The sequence below is a fragment of the Tetrahymena thermophila genome (assembly GCF_000189635.1).
Source record: "Tetrahymena thermophila SB210 genomic scaffold scf_8254187, whole genome shotgun sequence".
Classification (NCBI taxonomy): domain Eukaryota; phylum Ciliophora; class Oligohymenophorea; order Hymenostomatida; family Tetrahymenidae; genus Tetrahymena; species Tetrahymena thermophila.
This window is the reverse complement of record NW_002476086.1, coordinates 110,190-136,330: the sequence shown is the minus strand read 5'-3', so window position 1 is coordinate 136,330 and position 26,141 is coordinate 110,190. Positions and strand designations below refer to the sequence as shown.

The following is a 26,141-nucleotide window of genomic DNA, read 5'->3' as shown; positions in this document are numbered from 1 at the left end:
ATTTTATTTATGGGCATTAATTTTTATAGCTATTTCTATCAATTTAAATCATTCATCTTCTTCATCTTCTTAGTTTACTTCTTTAACAGATCCATCATTATAAAAATCAATGCCTTCAGGGAATTAATTACTTTCAAATTTAGATTTCAATTTGTTCAAGCTTACTAGTCCATTTGATTGAAGTGCAGAGTTAATTAAATGCTCAGTAAATGGGTTTTTGGTTCCACCAAATATGTTGATATCTATATTATTGACTATATTTTCCTTTGAAACGAAGTAATCATTATTATTTTTTAAAACCTTAGGATTCTCTTCTTTAGGGAAACCTAATTAATTTTATTTTTATTAGTATTAATTTTTAAAAATTATTATTTACCAAATAATGTGCGGACATCAACACTTCCTTTTCCTTTATTCTTTTAAACCTTGCTGTTAATATAATCAGTTATCTATTTCAACTACAACAGATAAGAATCTTTAGTAACAGGATCAGATTTTACTGAGTTTACTTCAATAAATTTCCATTCAGGAGCTAATATTTATAAAATTTTACAAATTAAATTGATTTCACACATAAAATTAAATAATATATTACTTGATACACAGAGAGCACCAATATCCCAATATATATCATTTCCTCTAACTATCTAAGGATGGCTCTTAGGCACTTCAATAAAGTGCATTTTAGTTGAAGAGGTAATCACATATAATTTTACTGAGGAAGGTGATAATAAATTAATGTCATGTACTTTTGCAAAAATTCTATAAACTCCCTTTTCTAATAAATTATTAAAATATTAATTTAATATTTTCATTTTTTTACTATCAAATCGTCAATTTTTACATTTAATTTTTTATATTTTTATAACTGAGCTTCTTTGTTCTGGGTCATCATTAATTACAACTTCTTTTTTCTCTTTTTCAGCTTCTTTTTTAGAAGGAGCTATAGTGATGCCATCTGGAGTAATGACATTTAATGTCATGATTTTTCTATCAGCATCAGTAAGCATCAACAAATTAACTTCACTATCCTTTTCAGGTTTTCTGATTAAAGGAAAAGATAAATCTTTCATACTATTTATATTCATAGTAGTTGGACCATAATCCTCCATAATTGTGAGGAAATCTAATTTCAAATTAATATATAAATTAATAAACAAAAAAAAATAATTTTAATCTAAGTAGTTAAGTAAGTAAATACCATCATGTTCTATTTTTATGGTACCCTTAGTGAATCCGTCTAATTTTATTACACATATTCCATCATCATTTGTTCTCATTTCTATTTTTTCTTTTACTTCATCTTTAATCTTTAATGTTAAATAATATTTAATATTGAAAATTCATCTTTTTATAATTAAACAAATAAAAATATTTCACCTCAATTTTACAGTTTTAAATGTTATTTCTGAAGTTTCCTGCTTCATAAATTTAAATTATAAGCTCTTTCTTTGGATTGAGATTGCCAGATTAAGGTCTTGCAGAGCTTGGACGATTATTTCTGTTGTTTAATGAGGAGTTTTATAATCCTTGCTATTACTGATTTGTGTTATTATTTGTCTGCTTTTTATTATACGTCTAGCTCTAATTTGCTTACATGTTTGAAGAATCAAAAGCTAACTTTAATTCCTAATTACCAAATTAAAATGTATGGTCTTTTTCTATAGTACCATACACTGGATGCTCAACTACTACTCTATATTTACCTGGATCTAATGTAACTTCAAAAACTTTAGCTATTCTACCTAAAATTTCATAAATAAATTCAAAAAAAATTCTAAATGCTTATTTTAAATTTACCTTCTAATTCATTTTCTTCATCACCTTCCTTACATATTCTTATTATAGCTTCAGTAGAGCCTTTAACCTAAGAATTAGGCTCAAATTCAAGAATAAATTTAGCGAAAGTATATTCCACAGGCTATAAATGTATTTCTTCTAAAATAATTCCATCCTATTGGGACTCCTCTTTCCATTTCTTAAAAATATCTATTCTCTATTAAAAAAAAAAAAATCACTTTAAAGAATCAATAGTGAAATATTCGAAATACATCTCTATAAGCTCTAAAGTCGTTAGTTTCTTTGATTTCTATATTGTATACATCAAAAGGAAGGTCTTTGAAGTTTACTATTCCTTCAGTTGAACTTTTTTCTTTAATTTCAATAGTTTTTCCATTAGTTTGATAACCTTCATTTTAAGGTAATTGGGAATAACTTTATACTGTATAAGCACTTTAAGCACTTAAAGGCCTAACACTTGATCTAAATAATGCGCTATTTGGCCTACTCTTTGACATGGTACCATCGAATCCCGTTACTCTTGACCCTCCTATTTCTTTTAAATGAAATATTTATCAATTTAAATTCTTGAAGTTATTAATATTAATTACATGATCTATCAGGATCTAAAGTCTAACTTTACTAAGGATTAACATATGAATTTTAATTTTGTTGCTATGTATAACCACTTTGGTTAATTTTACGGTAAGGTCTTAATATAACTTCTACATTGAAAAGTTTATTTTCTGAAGTACGTTTTTAATCATCGCGAAGGCTTTGAGGATCAATAAATTCATGAATAAGCTATATTGTTAAAGTACAAGTTCCCATATATTTTCTAATTTCATTCAAGACACTGAGCGTTGAGGGCCAGGTCTTTGTTTTAAGCTTAGAAAAAAGTATGTTCTTCGTAATTCTTCCATTTTTATTAGAACAAATCTATACTTCCATAGCTCCTAAACGAGATCTAGCATAAAGATTTTCAATTGAATGGTCTTAATTTTCTGTTATCAAAGGTTTCATATAGACTTTAATTACAGGGTAATGTCTTAAGATTTCTTTTTTGAGGTTTTATGCAATATATTCATATTTCTTTTCATCATGACGAGTAGTGCCTTGGTGCTCATGGCAATTGGTACTAAAGAATAAATACAAAATTATTAAAAATTAATTTAGAAAAAATTAACACAATTTAATGTTAATTTTTATTTCAAATAAAACATTATTTTACCAATATTCAATAGTCACAATAAACTCTCCATCCCTAATTTTTTCATATTCACCCCAATTTCTGATTCCATCCTTTTGCATTTTTTATACTTCCTATCTATCTTAATTTAATTTAACTTCATATGCGTTATCTGGGAATGTAATAGCTAAACCAGTGTCATCTGATTCATATTTCCTATTTAAATTCAAAAATCAAACTTAATGTTAATTTTGAAATCCTTATTTAAGTAATATTTATAATTTTGCTTCTAATAGCTAATATTTACAAAGTTAAAATGCTACATCTTAAAATTATAAGTTTTAAAATTTAAAAAATTTTAAATATCAAATAAACACATTATTAATTATTTACATTCTTCTAAAGAGACCAGGAGATATCCATGCACAACTGTGTATATTATGCAAAAAATGATTGTCTAAAACTCTATTATATATTTAATTATGGTTACTTCAATATAAAAGATGAAAAAAGATTTGCTATATTGTTAATTTATAATTATCACTGGCTAATTTATAAACAGACAGATCAAAAATTCATGCATTTTTTATTCAAACACTTTAGTAAAATATAATAAATTATACCTTGAGTTCTTTAGTTCCATCATTTTTTATTAGTTTTTAGATTTTTTAACAATTTCTGAACGCAACTATAGAGACTTAGTAGGTGAAATAAGATGCTTGATTGCTGCATCTTTTTCTTCTTGGGTCCTCAAATCTTTTACCTTTGGCTGCTAATTTCTGTATAAAAATGGGAATTGTGAAGCTGACTTTGAATGGCTGAGTGCTGATTAAGCAGTTGAAGGACGATTTTTCTAATGCTAATTGGCTTCATAGTTAGTCTGGCCGTTGCCATCGTAATTAACTTCGCTTCTGTAATATGGATGATTGTTGTTGTTATTTTGCATTGTACCTATTTATCTAAACTAAGCTAATTGATTTGATATTCGATTAATTAATTAATGAATTTATTATTTGAAGAGTTATTTTCTTTATTATTATCTAATTAGTTAGCTTTTAGATTTTCTATTTAATTATTGTTAATGATCTTTTTATTTAACTATACTTGATTCCAAATTTCTTGATGATCAATTTTTACTTGCTTTTTATGTTCCAATTCATTCATGCAATAATACATAAATCGATAGTATGTGCTTTCTTATTTTATATTCAGCTATTTGGTGTTTAATTGATTGATTGATATATGAAACTGATCAAAATAATTAGCATAATCTTTCATTTTGAAAACAAATCTATTTATTTTTCATTTGAACAGCTTTAATTAACATAATATTTACTGATTTATACTTAATCATTCATTTACTCAAAACAAAATAAAGATTATTTAAAATATCAAATAATTTTTTATTCTAATAATTAATTTTCTTTAACTTTTTAATCAAATCTAGAATGTATAAAAAATGTTTCACAATCGAAATAAAATTAGCATAATTAGTAATTCATCCTTACAAAATACATCTTTTTTTATTTATTTTTTCAATTACAACTATATAATTTAGTCATTCATTTTATTAATCATATCATTTATTCTAAAATCTAAATTTCAACGAACCGAACTTAGCTCAGTTGGAAGAGCATCGGACTGTAAAGTTTGTAGTCATCCGGTGGTCCCCGGTTCGAACCCGGGAGTTCGGATTTTTTTTTTTTTTTCATAAAAAAATAAAACTTGATACCAAAAGAAAATATTTTTGAAAATAAAAACAAACACAAAGACAATTTTTTCAAAATAGTTTAATTTAAACTAAATGACAAGTAAAAAAATTTTATAAAAACAGCTAAAAAAGCTAAAATAAAAAATATCAACAATATAATTTTATAATAAATTTATGTATTTTTTTTAGTTTATTTTTACACAAATGTATGGAAATATTTTATATTATTTCTTGTAAGCTTTCAAAAATTGTTAATTTCTTCAATTTTTAAATAAATTAATCTCAAAGCTTTTTTTAAACTTGAATAAAGCTTTGTGTTTACTGAGTTAATTTCGAATCTATTACTATTTGAGTTAAATATTATTAAAAACAGTATTTTAAAATAGAAAATTAATATCATACTCTAAATTGAGAGATAAAAATTTTAAACTTGAAGCATTCCTCAGCAACATTAGTATTTGCTAATTCCCATCTAATGTCAACTTATTTTCACTAATTTAGTTTTTAATTAAAATTTAAGATTAATAATTATTTAAGTAATACTTTTATATTAATTACTATGCTATCAACTCCAAAAAATAAAGATTCTTCAAGCTTTAAATTGTTTATCCTAGCTTCTAAATGCCAATTACAGTAATAGAGTTTGAACTATTAACATTTTAATTAGTATAATATTTAAAAAATGAATAAGACTACCTAATGTCCAAGTAGAGTCTTTATAATTATTTCATATTTTATAAGTTTAAACTAAGGTTTATGAGTCCTTGATCATTTATTTAATTATCCCTGATATATATAATTAGAAATCTTAATTATGTTAAAATTTAATTACCAAAGTGATAATTATAGTATAGTTAGATTTTCGAGTAAAACTATTTTTTCACTTAACTTAATCAATCCTTCATCTTATAACTAGTTATTACTTAATTTATTATAGAATAATTTAGCTTAAAGATTATTTTAAATTAATTACCCTAGAAATATCTCGATTTGGTTAAGTGAAACTAATTTTGCTATTTATTCAGCAAACTTAGAAATACCAATTTGTCCTATTTAATTCCCCCTTTAATAACAAAATATTTATAATAAAATAAAATAAACAAATATTTTACCATATTGAGACAGATAAACTTTTAAGTTTTGTAAGATTAGCAATATACGAAGCTAATATAGTTAATCCTTTATCTTTCATTTAAGTATTTCTAAATTTGTAAAAAATTGAGTCTATAAAGTTTATATAAAATAATTTAATCAATACCCTAATCTAATATGTAAAACTCTTAAGTTAAATACTTATAGCAAATCTTTTCCTAGCTCTTCTTCTAATCCACCTATATAATTTTAACTAAAAAACTATTTATTTAATTTTAATTTATAAAATTTACTTTAAGAAAAGATATAACTGATTTATCAATTAATGCTAATTTTCTGGGATATTTTGTAACCATTATATTTAACTATAACATTTATTCTTAGATCTATATTGTTTAAAAAACTTTTTTATTTTTTATTATTTTTGATAAGTTGCTACCCAAAATTTATGATTTTTACTGTCTCAGACTCTTCAGGTTCTTTTTTCTTTTTATATTAAATAAGAAATATTTCTATTAAAAATATTCATTTTATAAAAATAATTTATACTCTTTCAAATATTTTCATTTATTTTAAATAGTTTACTTTTTTTTTAATGATTTTTTTAATGTTAATTAAAAACTAATTAAGATTTATTTACCAAATTTAAATTTTTATGATTAGGTTAAGTACAAACATCAAATTAATAAAATAATATTCTATATAATGAAAGTTTTTAAATAAATTCAAACACTCATAGATTTTAAAAGATAAATATTTCTCCAAATAAACCGGTTAAATTTATATGAAAATCATTATCATTAATTAACACAAAATTCTTTTGAAAGTAAAAATGAATGAATTAATTAATTACTCTTACCCATATTAATAAATATTTTTTTAAGAAAAAATATAATATTTTATACATAATTGTTTAAATATCAATACAATTTATAAACAAAATACATACAAAAAATTATTTTACTTATTTTTATTTTAATTTATTAACAAGCTATTAAAATATAATTTTTTTAGCAATTAACTCTAAAATAAAATCTTTTGATATTTTATAAGTCTTTACATTAGTATATTTTATTTTATTAAGTAATTTCATATTGACAAAATAATTTAAAAGAAAATTTTTGTTAATAAATTATACAAAAAATAAAAACATTTATTATATAAATTGATTTTAAACTCATTATTTTTTTTATATAAATTAATTATTTATTAATATAAGAAAAAAATTATGAAGAACTCTCAGAAATTTTGAAATATTGCATCTATAGAAGAGTAGATAGAATTTGTTTGTTGTTTTTCATTCTAGTTATTATATGTAACCACACTTCTTTTATACAAACTATTTTCTTCAATAAGAAAGTTAACTTGATTTTATAAAGATTCTACTTAACTCAAGAGAGTTATTTTTTCATTATTCCATTTCTACTCTACTGACTTGTAGTGTATCAATTTTTATTTCATTTTATCATAAATTACTTGCATTTACTTTTGTAACTCAGTTTGTCCATTCTAATTTTAATTGGATTATTTTTAATCTATTTTAGTAAGTTAATTATTATGATTTTATTCTTCCGAACTTTATTGATCTTTTTAATATTGTTAGTTCTATATATTTAAGTCAATTGCATCTTAAAACAAACTAATTTACTGCTATTAACTTTGTTGACAATTTTTTATATTAAAATTAAAACCTTCAAAGGAAGTGTTTTTATTAGATAATGGTTAGATTTATAAATTAGATTATTAATTACAAAAATTAAATTGTGTTAGACTAGGTGTTCTTTTATATTTATACTTTTCCTTGACTTCTTGTGGTAATATTCCCTAAGAATTTCTTTAAATTATAAGACTATTGATGTATCCTTAGTTTGTACTGCTTTAAGTAATTTCATTTTTATTTTCTTGTTTGTTATCAGTAGGTGAGCTTTCTGTTTTTGGATTTGGTTTTATAGCATTATTAGTCAAATTAATTAGATTAGTGTTGTATGAAACTAAGCTGTTACTATTTTTCCTTTTTATTTAATTAATATTTTTATTTTAATTTTAGGTTTAGTTCCTTTCTTCAGAATTGTTTTATTTTTAGTTAACATTCTTATTGCTAAATAAATTATTGAACAGCACTGAAAAAGGCTTTTAGTTTTAACTTACTATATTCTAGCCTTTTTGTTACTGTTGAATTGGTTATGAGCACCTCCTCTAAATAGTTTCAATTGACTACTCTTCCTCTTAGTTATTTCCTTAAAAACAAGAAGTTGCATACTTATCTTATTATTGAATCTAGTTTATTTATTGAGCATTTGTTATGTTATTAAGCTTTATATACATTTATTCTTCTTCAGCTTAATAAGTAAAATCTTGTTCATAATTTTAATGCTATTGAGCAACTGAAGTTGCTGGATTCTACGAGTTATTTTGAAAAGTGAAATTGGTTTCAGATTATTAAGTATTTGTTCTATTTGCATTATAACTTTATACATACTGAGAAATCAGAACATTTTAATTGTTACTAACTCCATTTTAGTTTCCTCCATTTAATCCTTAAGCTACTAAAAATGTAGGTTGTTACTGTGTCTGCGAGAATGAAGACTCTGTTTGATTTGAAATTACTTAATATTTTGATTGAGGACTAGTTATATTATTACTTTATTTTTAAGTTTATTGATATTGTAAATTTTATTAATTTTATTGGGGTTATTAAATTGAATTAATAGAAGTGTTTATTTTATTAAATGAAGAATTAAGGACTCTTTTCTATGTAGAAGAACTAGCAAGCTAGACTGATGATTATTCAGTTTTTAAATCAGCTTAAAAATTGTTAATAGGCATTTTAAGGAGACTATTAACGTTCTAATCTATGAAATCACTTTAAGAATTCAGTATTTGATTAATATTAGAGCTACTTTGACATTTATTTAAATTTTGATTGGAAACATTACTTTATAACTATATGTTGTTAGCATTTTATCTGTTAAGTAAATCTAAATAACTTTTTTAAGGCTACTGCATCATTTAATGTTCGCTGTTCCTGACTTTATTTGTTGAAAGATTTGTTTACTTTCTATAATCATCAATACATAATTTCTAGACTTGATCTCCATTCAAATTATTTTAAGTATTTTGTGGAGAACTGAAACTATTTTAAGCTAACAAATTTTATTGGTTAAGTTAATGGCTCATGTTTTCTTAAATTTATTGTTCAAGATTATCGTTAGAGACTGCTTAATTTGCTTTTCCACCAAAATTTGAGCTACTAGCTACTCTATATAAACTATTAGCAGTAGTGTTCTAGTTATTCAAGATTTATTGTTGTTATTATTAAATATACTTTAAAACATTTTAGTTGTTATTACTAGTGTTTGTAAAGCTATGATCTGTTAACAATATATGAGTGTTATCATTCAGAGTCTCACTGATACCTCTACTATAATTAAGCTAATTATTTTTAATTAGACTTGAATTAGATTTAGAAAGATTTCCTGTGTTGCTGCAATTAGATTTCAAGTAAGAAATAGAACTACTCTGCTTATGCTAAGAATTATTTGAAGCTTATGTATTTTAATTAGATGAACTCATTGATTATTTTACTTAGTTTAAAATACTTTTTGAATTCGATTAACCTAAATTTTTCTATGAATGCAGACTTGATTTAGAGTTGCTCTTCTGCATTGTCTTTGTTGTGATCTGATTGTTATTATTCAATTATGCAGCATTGTTAATTGTCTTTGCACTGTTTGACGAATTAAGAATCATCATCATAATTGCCATAGAAGATTATGATTAAGAATTAATTGAATGAGGTTCCTATACATTGCTGTTGCTGTAAGGAGCAGAATTTTAATCTTAATTATTATTAAATTAAATTTTTTCTTAAGATTTTGCTCTATTTAAAATGTTATGTATACTGTTTTGCTATGCTTTATTATTTTTGTTAAAACTTCCTTAACTATCACATTTTTCTTGCTAATTTTATTATTAAATTTAAGCCATCAAATTTGGAATTTTATTTTCTAACAATCCTTCACTCCTCTTCTTTAGTAAAGCTTATTAGATACTTTGGTTAAATTTTTAAGAATCTCTTTTCTTATTAAGTGAATCTAAAAGTACTATTTAGTCATCTACCTTCTTTTATGGATTCTACTTCATCAAGTGAGATAATGACTGTATATTTTCATGAAAATTTTCTTTATTGTTAAAGTGATAATTGTCTTCTTCGCAACTCAAATTTAGTCCATTTCTATCACTTTCTTGGCTAGGTTCTAATTGCCTTTTTTAAGCAATAAATTAACTATTTTTCTTACTGCTTTAATTATTTTTTTCCTAAGACCTCAGATTTTTCTTATCAGGACTAATCAATTTTGCCTTACTTTGGGTCCTACTTAATTTACTTGCTTCAGTTTTAACATTCTTTGCAATATTTTAATCCACATATCTAAAATTTTGAGAACTTGCTTCTTTTTATCCTTCTATTTGTTGACATATATTTTTTTTTGATTAAGATTTAGACAATGAAATTTTTATTTATCCTACAACTTATCTTGAATTATGCGCACTAGTGTTATTACCACTTAAATTACTATTATTTAAATATTAGCTTTTACGGCCGCTTGTTTAACATAATACTTTGTCACTTCTTTCCTTAATTCTTGGCGAAGAAATCTATGGAGATTTTCTACAATCAGCATAAGATGTTCTTATTACTTCATTAGATGATTTTTTTTCTAATTTGTTAGAAGCGTTTAATTAGAGCTTGAGATTTGCATTTGAATTTCTTTAAGAAAATATATCAATATTTTATTGAGTACTCTAAGATGTTTAAGTGAGAAGAACATTGGAAGCCTAAGAAGAGGATCTATTAAATAAATTATTTAGAGTATTTTATTGTTAAAGCTTTTAAGGCTATTGATTCTTTTTAATTGCCTTTAGAGCATTATTCAATTCATTGAAGCAAGAAGATTTTGTAGAGCTCTTCATTTGTATTTATGCTCTTTCTTAATTTTTAATAAAAATCTTTAATGTGTTCTAAAATGTATATATAGTTTACAAAATTTAAAGAGCTTCTATTTTGAAATTCAAAGCAAATGAAAAAAAAATAATAATTTGATAATTAATAATATATCATTAGTAATGATTTATTTACATATGTTTGGATTTGCAAATATTAACAAATCAATAAAAATTTCATTTTTATATCGTTGAAAATTATGCTAGAATTCAAATTTAACAACTTTCTAAATACTAGAGATATAATTGCTTTAATATTCTCAATTTGAATTAAATAGGTAATCAAATTTTTAGAAAATTAATATTATTCAAAGCTTTTCAATTTTTTAGATTCATTATTATCAGCAGTCAAACTTATTGATTTAAAATTTTAAAAACATCTAATTATTATTAAATTAAGTAAAAATAAAACCATTTATTTTTTAATTTTGTAAAATAAATTTTTAGAAAATATGTAGAATTATTAAATTATTTTATGAAATCTAAAAAAAACTAAATATTACTTTTCAATAAATAATAAATATCGAATTTATATATGTAAAAAATATCAATTAATAATACCATTTAAAATTTTGAATTCATGCAAAATATATCATTCATTATACATTTGGTAAAATAATAATTTAATTTTTTGTTAAATTAAGTAAAAAATTATTTTTATAAAATAAATATTAACATTAATTGATTTTTTTTAATTATAAATTTACAAATATTCTATTTTGATAAAAGTTATGCTACTATTAATTTTATTATAAATAACCATTTTCCAAATTAGAAATGTTTTTTTTATTCAAATTTATAGTAAAAATTTATTACTGAATTTATTTAATTAAAGATGGATGTTTTTTTATGTTTTATTTTTTCTAAATTGTTTAAAATAAATATTATTAGAAAAAGATGATTTAGCTTCTAAAATGTATTTCACAATTCTTTGAAAATTTAATGATTAATTTTATTGAATTTAAATAATCTTAAATGATATTTAATGAATGATTATAAAGTTTAGGGATAGATCATACAATTTTGAAATCTTATTTAATTTTCAATCCAGCTGATTGAATAAATTTTTGATTTTGATTTTATGAAATAAATAATTTATTTATTTTATTTATTTGCTTATCTTTACAAGAATATTAAATTTGACAGTAAATATTAATTTAAAATATTAGTAATCAATCTTTCCTTTATTTAAAGAAAACACTTAAAAAGATATATTCACTTAATAAAAGTTATTAAAAATGCCAAAGGACAAAGAAAAAGATAAAAGTAAAGATGCAAAGGACTCAAAGGATAAGAAAAAGTCCTCTGATAAATCTGTTGATAAAAAAGAAAAAGAGAGTAAAAAGGATTCTAAATCAGATAAATCAGTGGATACTAAAAAATCCAAAAAAGAAGGAGATAAAAAAGCAGTAAAAATAGATGAGGCTCCATCAAAAGCTGAATTACAAAATTAAGAGTCGCCTGCAAGTAATTAGCAAAATAAAATTTGATTTGAACTAATTATAAAATAGTTCAATATATTATATTTATATTTTTATTTTTATAAAGTTCAATAGAGATAGCTTGTTGAAATTCCAGCTGTTCAACCAGAGTAATTTGAATTATGAATTTATTAGCTGTTATATTTTTGAAAATTCTTTCTAAAGGCAAACATACCAATTTAGCATTTAAATTTCATGAATTTTAAAATTTATATAGAGAAAGACTCTGTATAAGACATAAATTACCATTAAAATATTTCTGTGAGACTAATGAAGAACCAGTTTGTGAATAATGCACTATTTAGGGCCCACATAATAACCAAGTAATATTTTAATAAAGCTTTTATTTAGTTTAAAAATTTTAAATTTGGAGTAATAATTTTATTTGAAAAATTATTAATTTACTTTTTAACATTTTAAAAGTTACATAGAATTTGTAACTTACATGATGCCTTCAATAGAAGAGCTGGTAAGCTTACATTTTCAATAGAAAATAATCTTAGAGAGAAATCTTTGCTTTTAGGGGCTTAGCTTCATAGAGTTGAATATAGAATTGAAGAAATAAAATATATAACAACTATTATAGAAAGAGATATAAGAGTTGAGTATGGAGGTATATTAGAAAGATTAAATAATGCTGAGGGAGTTAAGCTTTCTATATTAAATCATGACGTTGAAGGCCTTTAAAAGGAATTAAGTAAAATTAATGAAATAGGTCATACTTTCTTTGAATTGATTAAAGACCCTACTAATCCTGTTCCATTCCTTCTCTAGTCTAGAAGCTTATGGGAAAATGCTAACTACTAGATAAACAAGCCATTTAAAAGTAAAATAACATTATATTAAATAGGGTTTATTAAATACACCAAAAAGCATTTACTTTAAAGTTGTTTTAAATTTTTTTTTTTATTTAGAGGAAATAAATGTGTATCCATATGACATGCCAAGAGAATTGTAACAAGTTAGACAAAATCTATCTTAAATAGAGGCTAATAATGCTCTCATAACTTAAAAAGATGAAATAATTTGGAAGCTAATTCAAGAAAAGTAAAATTTAGAAACTTTTAAAGGAGCATCTTAACTAGAAGAAGAAACAAACTAAGAAGTATAAGAATGGGCAAAGTAATAACTTAAATAATTTAAAATAGATATTAAGCTTATTTCTGACTATATTAATTAGATTAGCTGAAGACTTACAGTAGTAACTATAAAAATACCAGCTTGTTTGTTTCTTTTGTGGAGCTCCTGTCGATGAAAAAATAGTAAACAAGAGTTGTGCAGAAAATAAGAAATTATATAGCCCTTAAAGTAAAAAATATAATCAATTATGAAATTTTAAACTATATTAAAATAAAAAGTTATTGGTTTTACATCCAAACAGCCTAAAGTTAAGTTTTATGGAAGCAAAAGACATTTCTTTGCTAAACCTCTAGATATAGAGATTTTGAATAAAATAAAGCATCATAAAGCAGTTTAAATACCTATTTAAGAAATATAAAAAGCACAAGGAATTTCTTTGTAAAAAAATATTAATGTAGAAGATTTGCTTAAAGATGTTACAGATGAAGAAGGTACTTAAAAATTTTTTATATTTTTAGGATGTTTTTATTAATGAAAAAATATATAAAATAAAAATAGGATATATCTCTAATGTAAAATTCTGTGCAGTTTTAATTCGCAATTTGAATATGCAAATAGATGATTTAGAAAAAATAATAAATTGGCTTGATCCTTAAAATATAGGTAAAATTAGTGGAAAGTATTTCTTAAAAGCTCTTAAAGAGATTCCTCTAGAAGATTAAAACTAGTGAAATTTTAAAAAAAGTAAAATACATCTCTCTCGAATAATATAATAAATATCTATGAGGTTTATTGTGATATTAAATATTTGTGTTTAGTATATTATATTAATTGTATATATTATAAAATCACATTCAAAATACACATTATTAGTATTATTTCATTTTATTTATTTTAATTTTTATCAAATTTAATAAAAACTCAAAGAAAGATATTTATTGTACCTGTAGATTAAAGCCAGTGAATATTGTAAATAATTAATATTCAGAATTATATAAAATATCAATCATAAATTATGTGGCATGAAATATTAGTGTTAGTACATATTTTAAGATTATATTCATAATACAAATAATCATTTGTATCATTTAATTTTATTTATTTATTGTCAAATTTAATAAAAACTCAAATAGATTCCTCGTGTAGATTAAAGATTAAAACAGTAAAAAAATACTATTCACAATTCTTTAAAATAACAACAAATAAGTTTAATGTGCTTGTGATTTTGAAGATCAGGGCTAAGTATATTAAATTATTTATGCTTAATATAGAAATATATTGACAATACAAATAAATAATTTGTACTATTGTATTTAATCTAATTATTTACATATTATCAAATTCAAAGCAATTATTTGATTAAATAGAAGCTAGCACTTAAAATTAAAAACCTGCTTAATATTCAAGAATCTTTTATGTGAATATTACTGAAAAATTAATTTATCTTATTATGTAAAATTATAAACTTTGGCCAGCAAAATAATAGTTAAAATATCCAAATCATATAATTACACTTTTAATATTTATTTGACAAGATATTAATAAATACTGATTTATGTTAGAATTTTCTAATTTCTTCAAATAGTCATATAAAAAGATAATTCCTGCCTTTGTGATTACTATTTACGCTGATTACTAAAGGAAGAAATGGTTTAATGACTAATCTTATGTAAAAACAATATTAGTTTTAGGTCCAACTGGTGTTGGTAAATCTACTCTCTGTAATTGCATTTTAGATGCTAATAATTATTTTAAATCAAGTAGCAGCTTTAAGAGTTAAACTAAATAGATTCAGCAACACTCTAAATAAATTATAAATGAAAAAAATCATAGTATAAAAATAAATGTTATTGATACTCCAGGTTTATTTGACCATGAAAGAAGTAACAAGGAAATAATTAATGAAATAACCTAGATAATTAAAAATAATAATGTTGATCATATAATCTTAATGCTTTAATATTCTCTGAGAGCAAAGCCTTAAGACCAAATGCTATTTAAAAGTATGAATTACTGCATTCCTATAAACAACAAGAATTCATCTGTTATAGTTAACTTTGTATTTCCTTCTTAAAATTTCAATTTTGAAAAAAATGAATCAGAAAGTCAGTCAGAACAAAGTAACAAAGAAGAAGACTATGTAAATTATATTAAAAACCTCTTTTCTTAGTCATCTGTTTATCAAATCTCAATAGAAAAATCTAATCAATAAATCAAAGAGTTTTAAAATATAAAAAATAAACTTTTTAATGACGTACTTGAAAATTCATCTATTGATGATTAACAAGTAAAAACATGGTCAGAAAAAATGAGTGAACTTGAGTAAAGGGACTATGAAGCCATGATCACTGATTATTGTAAATAGTTGACTGACCTTTAGAAAGAGAGGGACAAGGTACTTAAAAGATTCGACATGAAGAAAAAATATCTAAATGGAACTGCTCTAGGGACTGTTGCAGCAGGTGTAGGTGTATTATTTAAATATACATTCAGAGGAGCGTTTTTAATAGGAACTCCTTTTGCTCTTTATGCTAGCAACTATTTTGATATCTTAAAACCTGAAGTATAAATAATTGAAGAGTATACATAAAAAATAAATCAAAAAGAAGAATTAATAAAACAAAAATAAGCATCAAAAAAAATAGACGAAAATTACATAAGCAAAGAATACCAGTTTTTTTTAGATTTTAGCAACAGCACTGTAAATTGAAGATTAATTAATTATCGATATTTATTTTAATCATTTTTGTTATCATTTTTGTTTATAATTATATCAATTAATGTCTTTAAATTAAAATTATTTAAAATCAATTCAATTTATAAATTGAAATAATATTATTTTTATCATCTTATTATTAAAAATAGTTTTTTTTTAATTAAGCAAAAACAATAAATTAAAAATAGTTTTTTTTTTAATTAAGCAAAAATAATAAATTAAAAATTGTTATATTGAATGAATAAAAAAATAAATTAATTTATAAAATAATAAAATTAAATAATTAAAAAAAAATAACTTGTTATGTATTAGATGAAAAAACAAGAAATATGGATAATCTAATTATCAATCAATAAATAAATCCCAATGTTAAATACCGCTCTAGAAATTTAGCTAATCCTAAAGTTATTATTTATAGCAAATTAAGCTTAACAATTAACTATACTCTATCAATTTTTTCTTCAAAAAAACTTAAATATAGCTTTTCTGCATATTTTCTATTAAAACACTTAGTTTTTCGAAAAAGTAATTTTACATTTAGTTGATTTGTTAAGTCTTAAAATTCAAGCTTAATTCTTTTTAATCCAGCAAATAGTTTACTGTTTATATTTCAGTCTCTTAGATTTAAGGAGGTAAATTTAAATCAAGACACTTTAAAAAATTTTAAAGTGCCTAATCCATCTCAAATTTACTCAAATAAGTAAAGCCCAACCAGGAATATGTATAATGCTTATGCTTAATTGATTACTTCAGTTCCAAACATTTACTGAGAGTAGTCAAAGCTTAAGTATTTAAGCCGCAAGTAGATTGACCTATTCCAAGCTACAAATAATAAAAGCTTTCTTAAGGATTTATTTAAATACAACGTTCTAGATTTTTTAAAAACCCTTCTTCATTTTATAATTTTTATTCTACTTTTGCTAGCTGCGAAAAAAGATCTGCATATTAAGGATTATATTCAATTCCTTAAACTAAAATTTCCTATGCCTTTTTAAGATCACCTAAATCAGTTAAAATTTAGCCATAGAGTGTACTAGAATATGAGTTTTCTTTATCTATTTCATATGATTTTTGCACATATTATAATGCAAGATCTTTTTTATCTTGACAGTAATAAAACTATGCAATGTTGTTTAAGAAAATTGTATTTTTAGGTGACTGTTCAACAATCAACAAATAATATTTTTCTGCTTCATCTAATTTTTATAACCTATTGCAATATATTGCAATATAATTCAAAATTTGAGGGAAATTAGGATTTATAGCAAATAATTCATTTATGCACTCTAAAGATTAATTATTTTTTCCACTTAGGTAATAAGTCCAACTAATTAAAGGTATAAGATCCTACTCATATTCATTTAATAGTTGTTTTGCTTTAATTAATAAGTCTGTTGCGAGACTTAATTCTTCTAAATCATACATCTCAATCATTTCAAATGTACCTAATCCAAAAAAGTACACTCCTTCGTTATATATCTACTAATGCTAATAAAGTTGTTGATAGGAATCTAATATCTTTTTGAATTCTAAATTATGCTTGACAGCTTCATCTGCGTTATAAAAAAATATTTACCACTAATAGAAGCTTCTAATTAAAACTTCTATTTCATCATATTAATTAGTTTTATTAGCTTCTTTTAATGTTATAATCAGCTGTTCAAAACTTTAAAATCCATTTTTATATTAACCATGCTCAAAAAAACAAATAGATTTATACAAATTAGCAATTAAATACTCTTGTATCTACTAAATATTAGAACTTTCATCCACTAAATGTATGCATTCATCTAATTTAGAGTTATAATAAAGGTTTTTTACTTCTTGTACTAAATTTTTATCTGTATTTAACTACTACTTCATTATATTTCTACTATCCTAACTGAATTATTTTACTTTAAATTTCTCGCTAGATGTGCAAAAATTATAAAAAAAGTAATTCTAAATTTCGGATCAATATTTAAATAAAGTTTCAATTAGAACTTATTATTATTTTTATAAAAAAATATTACTTAATTCTTTTATATACTAATCTTGATTTAAAAAATATTTTATCTGCTTATTTTATAAAAGTTAAAATTATCAAATTTTAAAACATTAAAAAAATTTTTAAAATTATTAATTAACTATCGATTCAGTACATTATTTGCATGTTATTATTTCTACCACCTTGATTAAAAAATTATTTAAAGATTAGGAATAAAAACTTTCTTATCATACCTTTTTTAGAATTCAATTCAAATTCTCATTTAAAATTTAAAAAATAGAAAGAAAATAAAATATGTTTAAAATGAAAAATATATTTATTAAAATATAAAAAAACAAAGCTAGCTGAAGTTATTTGAAAAAACTGTTTTTCAAATTATTTTTAAATTGGTTTAGAATTAGTTTTTAAATTATTTTATTTCTGAGTAATTTTTATTATTTATTTCAAGTTTTTAGTAAATTTATAAAGAATAAAAATTATTTTAGAATTACTTAATTTTAAAAATATGCCAAAAAATAATATTTTTAAACCATTATTTCTTCATTTCCTTAATAAAAAGGAAAATAGTAAGATAGAGCAATCGTTTAATTATACTTATATCTCTGTTTTAATACAAACAAGAAACATAGTTTTTTAATTAATTGTGTTATATAATTATTTATTTTAATAATTTATGTGACTATTAATTGCTTATTTTTAATATTATAAAAATTAATTTACTGGTTGATTAAACTTATTGTCATTATATAATTAAGCATTTCAAAAATATTAAATTAATAATAATAATAATAATATAATAAAATAGCTTATTGGTTGATACTTAAATGAAGGAAGAAGGCTAATTATAAGGTTAACATGAACTTTAAAGCCTATTTATAAAAAAATTATACTCAGATAGCTGGCAAGATGTAAAAAACAAAAATCTATTTAAAGATGAAACTCCATGCTGTTTAAATGAATCAGACAGAAAAATAGAGTTTAACACATTATCAGAAAGAGAAATATAAGATTCAAAAAACTAGTAAGCAGGTGGCTTTAAAACAGAATAATAAATAGTCATAGAATCCTCTGTAGATAGCAACTACTATTCATAGAAATCTATATAAAATCACCCTACTACTTAAAGAGTGAGAAATAAGAGTAGATATATGAATTAAGATTAGCAAAGTTAAAAAAATGATAATGCTGAGCAATACTCTTTCAATTAAATGCCACCTCGCTAATAATTTTTATAAGATAGTGGTAATGTGTTTCTTCAGTTCAAAAAAAATTAATAGAATAACAAAGAATCGCTTAAATTATTGAAGAAAAAATTAGTTTTAACCACTAAATTGAAAATAAGAATGTCAAATTTCTACAAATAGTTAACCAACATCATGAGAAATAGATCATACAATAAAACCACAAGACTGCTAATTAATGATTTAAGTGACGAATTAGTAAATGAGCGAACATAGTTTTAAAAGAATATCCATAAGCAAAAATATATATGGCAATATTACTGTAATATACCATTGATTGACATTTAAAGTTTCAAAGGTTTAACAATAAAATCAATTTAAGCATTGATAAATTTCATATACTTTTTTGTCTTTTCTTTGATTATTATCTTTTAAGTTCAAAGCAGTTTAATTTAGGTCACAAACAATTTTATTAAATGCTTTTGGATAGTAGAAGTTATAACAAATTTAAACAGTAAAATCTATTTAAAGTCTTCAACTATCACTGATAGATTTTCTATTTTTTAATATTACTTAAAGACGAAATTACTTTGCGATATAATTCCTTTCACTATATCGTTCTTATATTACCAAGATAGCTCACTATTTGGTTATTTATAAGTTATCCAGTACATTAAAGTGCATAATTTTATTATTGATATTAGAATCATTTATTTTTAGCTTTATATGAGAGTAAAATAATTTTATTTTGTGCAACTTGTTAGCCTTACGCTGAAGTTGTTTCTAATAGCACATGTGATTGCTTGCTTTTGGTATTTATTAGGTTTAGTTGAAATAAGGTACTTAGGGTTAGATAAAACATGGTTTAGTGACAGCATAGGAGAAGATTTAACTTGGTGGAAACTATATCTTGCTTCTATGTATTGGACTTTAACTTTAATGATTACAGGGTCTAACATAAGCTTAACCGTGTTATAAACCTTTTATACTACTTTTATTATGCTATTTACTTGCATTGTTTTTGGATATATATTGAGCGTAATCGGTCTCATTTTAGCTGAGATAGAAAAAAAACAAGAAAATTAAAATAAAGACATTCGCACAATAAATGAATATATGAATCAAAAGAATATATCAAAGTAAACTTTTTTTACTTTAAAATAAAATATCATTTTTATAATAATAAATAGTAATTTAAAAGCCAGTGTGAATTAGAACTTACTTCATTATCACTAAAAGAACTTCTAATAGTAATAGATTGAAAACAATGAAGTATTATGCAAAATATCAAGCGAATTAAAAGATTAGCTACTTAAAGAATATAATATGAGGATTCTAGAAAGAATACCAATTTTATATAAAAATTTTAGCTAATAAACATTAAATGAAATATCTTTATGTTTAAAGGAAGAGTATTTCTTCCCAAATTCAATAATATAATTTGAAAACGATATTTAGAATCAATCTTTGATGATTATAATTGAAGGATAAGGTAAATAAATAAATAAATAGAATTTCAATCATTTTATAATAAATATTATTAAAATAAATTGAAAAATTAATTGTTTAATATATAGTTGAAGTTAATTCATATCCTAGTTTCCCAAATAAATAACAAGCTGGAGTTACTTTGCTAAACTCAGGAGATGTATTTGGACATTTAAGTTTTTTAACTGGATTAGCTTCATAAATAAAAACTAAATCCACAGATTTTACAAAGATTATGAGGTTAGATAGATCAGACTTGTTAAATATTTTAAAGAAAAATGATGCTGAGTATCAAAAGTTTTGTGAGATTAAAGATAAAATACTTTTATATAGTAGATATAGTGAGGGTGGTTTGAAATGCTAATTATGTGAAAGTAGTACACATCTTATTTACAATTGTAGTCATATAAATTTAAATAAAAATGGAATGCTTACCAAATTACGAATCTTTGAGTAAGAAAATTAGAATAGGAAATAATTTAAAAGAAAATCTCAATACAATTAAACCCCTTTAGCTCTTATTAAATACTAAAAAGGAATAATAAAAAATTTGTAGTTTTAATTAGAGTGTGAAAGTTTTTTCTCACATTAATCATAATCAGAAAATTCTTCATCAGAAAGCTCATAAAATGAATAGTAAGATGAAATAGTTAGTTTTAAATAATACAATTAAAAAAGGTAAAGTGAGGTTTTTAAAATGGAATCTGATCTTAATACAGTATAGTTATTTGATAGAATTAACAATAACTTTCGATATAGTGCTTAACTTACAAAATTAGATAGCCGTGAAAATGAGGTAACTTTTTTTTGATAAAGATAGAATAAATTAAATCAATTATTTATAGGAAATTTTAATGCTTGATTCAAAAAAAATTTAGAAGGTGGATTCTTAAAATGAAAATTAAGGTTCAAATTTGAATAACTAAATTAATATTAGCTAAAGTAGTAACGGAGCTTGCATAAGTAATCTTAATGTTTAAATCAATAGTCCAGAAGTTGAGTAGAAAAACGCTATTTAAACTAACAAAATCAATTCATACTTAAGTAATTTTCTTCCACGAAGATAAAGCATAGCTAAAAAAATACCTGAATGTAATGAATCTAAAACAAATTATTCTAATTAGATATCACTTGAAAAAAGAAGGTAAGGAATAAATGATTTCTTTTTAAAGATATTCGAAAAGGGTTAGCTTTATTAGTAAACTATAGCTATGAATGCAATAAAAAATAATGACACATTATAATAATCATTAGAATATAACGAGTGGTTATTTGACTCACTAAGAGATTTTGAGTTTTATTTTAATTACAATAATTCAAAATACATTTTAAATAAACTCTCTAAAGTTAAAATAAAGAAAATAAAGCAATAAAAAAAAGTGAAAGCAGATTTAAAAGAAAAAATTAAATGAATATATATGATTAAGTAAATAATAATTTAAATGTATTTCTATTACATAAAAATAATTTATAAACTTTTTTTAATATTCAAAAGAAATTAAACATTTTTAAATTAAAAACCTAAAAATATGAATGATAAGATAACTCTTTATTATTATTTTAAATGTTTAATGAAATGTATAATTATTATTATTTATTTAGTAGAGTTGTATGTAAAACTTATTTTAATTTTCAGATTAATTATTAAATTAAAAAAAGAGTTATTCATCACTTTTTATTAATTTTAATTAATTAAATCTTTTTCACATTTATGATTTAATTCTAGTTTTGGTAAAAAGGCGATTTAATTTATTTTTAATGTAGCAATTAGAAAAAATTTGCTTTTAAGTAACAACTATATTATTTGTTTAGTTAATTAAATCAAGAAAGCAATTACTAAAATAATAGTTATTTTGATAATACTGAAATTAAGATTATTTTAAAATGCTTGAGTAGGAATAGGTTTTAAGAATACATGGAAAACAGAGTCTATTTATTAAGAATTAACATTCAGAGAGCTGGAAGAATATTAAAAATAAAAATCTTATGAAAGATGAATCTTGTTGGACTGAATCAGAAAATAAAATAGAAGTTAATTCCTAATCAAAAGAATAATTTTAAAATGTATTTGATCAGCAAATTGAGAACTAAGAAATAGATAAGCAATAAGTTGACATTAGTCATGAATTAAACAAAAGAAATTGTAGATTATCACAAAATAATCCAATATTTTCATAATAGTCAAGACATATGAGTAGGCTTTATTATAATGCTAATAACATTAATGATGAACTAAGTTAAAGGAGTGATAATATAGATGCCTAATTATTCAATCAGACTGCGCGATAGCAGCATATTCTAGAAACAGACAGTTAATTCTATTCATACTTTAAAAAAAACTAGCAATAGATAAATTAAAACAATGAATAGCTTTAATTATTAAAGAAGAATTTAATTTTTATGACTAAACTGAAAATAAGAATGTCTAACTTCTACAAGTTATTAACTAACATTACAAGAAACAGATCTTATGTCAAAAAAAATAGATTGCTAATAAATGATTTAAGTGATATTATTCTAAATGAAAAAAATTAATTTTAAAATAAAAATTTATATTAAAAAAAAATATGGGATTATTGCTATAATTTACCTTTGATTGACATTTAAAATATTTTTGGTTTAATCATTAAGTCAATTTCAGCTTTCTTTAACTTTATGTTTTTATTTGTCTTCTCTTTAATTATCGTTTTTTAAGTGGAAGGCAGTTTAGTCTAGTTTATTAATAATTTGATAAAAAGCTTTTGGTTTGTAGAAGTATCAATTAACCTTAACAGTATTATTTATTTAAAATCGACTAGCATTTAAGATAGATTAGGAGTACTTAAATATTATTTAAAAAACAAATTCATTTTTGATATATTACCATTGCTCTTTTTATTTATCATTGAAATGAATTAGTTTGACTTTATTGTCCTAAAGGTTTTAATATATATCAAGATTTTTAATTTTTTAAAAGATATTGAAGAAATATAGCTTTAATTATACATGAGAGTTAAATAATTTTATTTAGTTCAACTATTTAACCTTATTTTAAAGCTATTTATAATTGCACATACAATTGCTTGTCTTTGGTATTTGCTAGGTTTAGTAGAATTAAGATATTTAGGAGTAGAAAAAACTTGGTTTGATGAGAGTATTGGAGCAGACTTAATTTGGTGGAAGCTCTATCTCGCAGCTTTTTATTGGACATTAACATTAATGACAACAGGCTCAAATGTAAGTACAACAGTGTTACAAACATTTTATACTTCCTTTATCATGCTTTTCATTAGTATCGCATTCGGCTATATTTTAAGTGTAATAGGTCTTATATTAGCAGAAATGGCCAAATAACAAGAAAATCAAACAAGAGACATTCGAACTATCAATGAATATATGAAATAAAGAAATATTTCAAAGTAAATCAATAATTTTTTATTTAATATTAATCACACCATTCTGTATATTAAACAGTAATTTAAAAGCTAGAGTCAACTAAAATTTATTGCATTATTACCAAAAAAATTTTAAGCAATAATAGATTGAAAACGATCAAGTACTTTGTAGGATATCTGGTGAATTAAAGGATTCTCTTCTTTCAGAATATAATATGAAAATCCTTGAAAAAATTTCATTTTTATCAAAAAATTTTAGTGAATAAACTATGTATTAAATTTCTCTGTGCTTAAAGGAAGAATATTATTTCCCTAATTAAATCATACAATTTGAAAAAGATGTATAAAATCAGTCATTGATGATTATAATAGAGGGTTAAGGTAAAAATATTTTATTCTAAATTTGTAATAAATAAATAAATATTTTTTAAAAAATTGAAAAAGTTGAGATTGATTTATATCCAAATTCTTAAATTAAATAGCAAAATATTATTTAATTACTGAATCCTGGCGATGTATTTGGCTAATTTAGCTTGTTTACTGGTTAGGCATAATAATTTAGTACTAAATCTACTGATTTTACAAAGATTATGAGATTAGATAGATAAGATTTGATAGAAATAGTAAAGAAAAATGATAGTGAGTATCAAAAATATTGTGAGATAAAAGATAAAATTCTTTTTAAAAACGGATATTAAAATGTTGATTTAAAATGCTTAGTTTGTAATAGCTCTACTCATTTATTTCAAAATTGCACTAACATAAGTTTAAATAAGAAAGGAATACTGATTAAGATAAAGATTTTAGAATCAGATAAACAGAAAAGATAAAAATTTAATAGAAAATAGAGCCATACTTCAACACCTTTGATACTTGTTAAATATTAAACATCTTTATCAAAGCGTCTTTAATAATAATTAGAGTTTGAAAAATAGTTTTCAGGTTAATCTTAATCAGAAAATTCCTCATCAGATTCCTCTTAAGAAAATTAATAAGAAGATATGGTTAGTTTACTTTAGAATACGTTAAAAAGATAAAGTGAAACATTTAAGATTGAATCAGATTTAAATACTTAGTAATTTATTGATAAACTCAATAGTTATAGAAGAAATTCATAATTTATTAAATTTAACACGCAAGATTTAGAAGTAAATTACTTTTCAAATAAAAACTTCACCAATAAATTTATTAAAATCTAAGGAAATAATATTGTAGGCAGATTCTAAAAAAGTTTTAAAGATAGAAAGAGAAGAAAACAAAGAAACTAGCAGCAGTAATATTGAAAACAACATCTAAGAACATGACAATATTCATAGCATAGTAATTGAAAATAATAATCAAGAGCTTCAGTAGCAAGGTATTATATCAAAAAATAAAAAGACTACTTTCCATATAAGCAATTACACTGACTAACAAAAATAAAAAATTGTGAAAAAGCTGCTTGGAACTTTAGAATCTTCATAAAGATATGCTAGATAGGCTTCATCTGAAAAAAGAAGATAAGGAATTCATGACATTTTGGTAAATATAATTGAAAAAAATGAATAATCTCATCCTACTAATAATTTTGCAAAAGCGAATAATTAAGAAGTTCTATAGTAAGCTTAGGAATTTAGTGATTGGACATTTGATTGCCAAAAAGATTATGAATTTTATTTCTCTTACTCTAATTTTAAATAAGTGTTAACAAAGTTTTAGAAATTTTAATTGAGGAAAGCAAAATAATAACGAAGATAAATAAAGGAATTTATCAAAGAAAAAACTAAAAATGTAAAGTGATTAATTTAATTGTAAGAATGTTAAATTAAAGACATTTTCCTAAACATATTATTATCACACTTAGAATAATACAGCTTTTTTCTTTTATTTACTTTATATTTTCATTTTAACTAGAAATGAAAGCTGTGCTTAAATATAAAATTTATTTTAATAACACCATTTTATACTTTACAAATTTAAGTATAGAGGGATGTTAATAAATGAGGATCTATGATATGTATAAAATTAAAAATATATTTTACTTAAATATTTATGAATAATGAATAAAATTTTCAAATATAAA

General features: G+C 22.4%; 8 protein-coding genes across 8 annotated transcripts; 4 read left to right on the top strand and 4 right to left on the bottom strand. All coding sequences in view use genetic code 6, as the record gives it.

Annotated features, from left to right (window-relative positions):
• Positions 1-48: 48 nt before the first annotated feature.
• Positions 49-3,914, bottom strand: TTHERM_00697090 (hypothetical protein; the record flags this gene model as incomplete). Its single annotated transcript, XM_001025621.3, has 12 exons — positions 49-326; positions 377-532; positions 596-778; positions 845-1,126; positions 1,202-1,310; positions 1,381-1,745; positions 1,801-1,996; positions 2,052-2,335; positions 2,391-2,917; positions 3,011-3,184; positions 3,362-3,433; positions 3,592-3,914. The coding sequence occupies 12 exons, from the start codon at positions 3,912-3,914 to the stop codon at positions 49-51; spliced, it is 2,949 nt and encodes a 982-aa protein (XP_001025621.3).
• Positions 3,915-4,920: 1,006 nt separating this feature from the next.
• Positions 4,921-6,338, bottom strand: TTHERM_00697110 (hypothetical protein; the record flags this gene model as incomplete). Its single annotated transcript, XM_001025622.2, has 11 exons — positions 4,921-5,023; positions 5,082-5,171; positions 5,238-5,327; positions 5,376-5,465; positions 5,512-5,601; positions 5,653-5,742; positions 5,792-5,881; positions 5,938-6,024; positions 6,065-6,157; positions 6,211-6,257; positions 6,321-6,338. The coding sequence occupies 11 exons, from the start codon at positions 6,336-6,338 to the stop codon at positions 4,921-4,923; spliced, it is 888 nt and encodes a 295-aa protein (XP_001025622.2).
• Positions 6,339-7,010: 672 nt separating this feature from the next.
• On the bottom strand, positions 7,011-10,787 carry TTHERM_00697120 (hypothetical protein; the record flags this gene model as incomplete). The annotated part of the gene is made up of 1 exon (XM_001025623.2): positions 7,011-10,787. Exon 1 carries the CDS (start codon positions 10,740-10,742, stop codon positions 7,011-7,013), a length of 3,732 nt encoding a protein of 1,243 aa, XP_001025623.1. The 5' UTR covers positions 10,743-10,787.
• A 1,066-nt stretch (positions 10,788-11,853) lies between these two features.
• TTHERM_00697130 (B-box zinc finger protein) lies at positions 11,854-14,064 on the top strand (the record flags this gene model as incomplete). The annotated part of the gene is made up of 9 exons (XM_001025624.2): positions 11,854-11,940; positions 12,002-12,239; positions 12,321-12,363; positions 12,471-12,576; positions 12,677-13,079; positions 13,168-13,375; positions 13,434-13,561; positions 13,612-13,824; positions 13,892-14,064. The coding sequence occupies 9 exons, from the start codon at positions 11,854-11,856 to the stop codon at positions 14,062-14,064; spliced, it is 1,599 nt and encodes a 532-aa protein (XP_001025624.2).
• Positions 14,065-14,888: 824 nt separating this feature from the next.
• On the top strand, positions 14,889-16,043 carry TTHERM_00697140 (AIG1 family protein; the record flags this gene model as incomplete). The annotated part of the gene is made up of 1 exon (XM_001025625.1): positions 14,889-16,043. The coding sequence occupies one exon, from the start codon at positions 14,889-14,891 to the stop codon at positions 16,041-16,043; it is 1,155 nt and encodes a 384-aa protein (XP_001025625.1).
• Positions 16,044-16,394: 351 nt separating this feature from the next.
• Positions 16,395-17,912, bottom strand: TTHERM_00697150 (tetratricopeptide repeat protein; the record flags this gene model as incomplete). The annotated part of the gene is made up of 1 exon (XM_001025626.2): positions 16,395-17,912. One exon carries the CDS (start codon positions 17,910-17,912, stop codon positions 16,395-16,397), a length of 1,518 nt encoding a protein of 505 aa, XP_001025626.2.
• A 1,460-nt stretch (positions 17,913-19,372) lies between these two features.
• Positions 19,373-22,117, top strand: TTHERM_00697170 (cyclic nucleotide-binding domain protein; the record flags this gene model as incomplete). The annotated part of the gene is made up of 4 exons (XM_001025628.2): positions 19,373-20,356; positions 20,408-20,709; positions 20,795-21,501; positions 21,551-22,117. The coding sequence occupies exons 1-4, from the start codon at positions 19,380-19,382 to the stop codon at positions 22,115-22,117; spliced, it is 2,553 nt and encodes an 850-aa protein (XP_001025628.2). The 5' UTR covers positions 19,373-19,379.
• Positions 22,118-22,589: 472 nt separating this feature from the next.
• Positions 22,590-25,858, top strand: TTHERM_00697190 (cyclic nucleotide-binding domain protein; the record flags this gene model as incomplete). Its single annotated transcript, XM_001025630.2, has 5 exons — positions 22,590-23,177; positions 23,742-24,103; positions 24,159-24,460; positions 24,524-25,227; positions 25,280-25,858. The coding sequence occupies 5 exons, from the start codon at positions 22,590-22,592 to the stop codon at positions 25,856-25,858; spliced, it is 2,535 nt and encodes an 844-aa protein (XP_001025630.2).
• Positions 25,859-26,141: the final 283 nt, after the last annotated feature.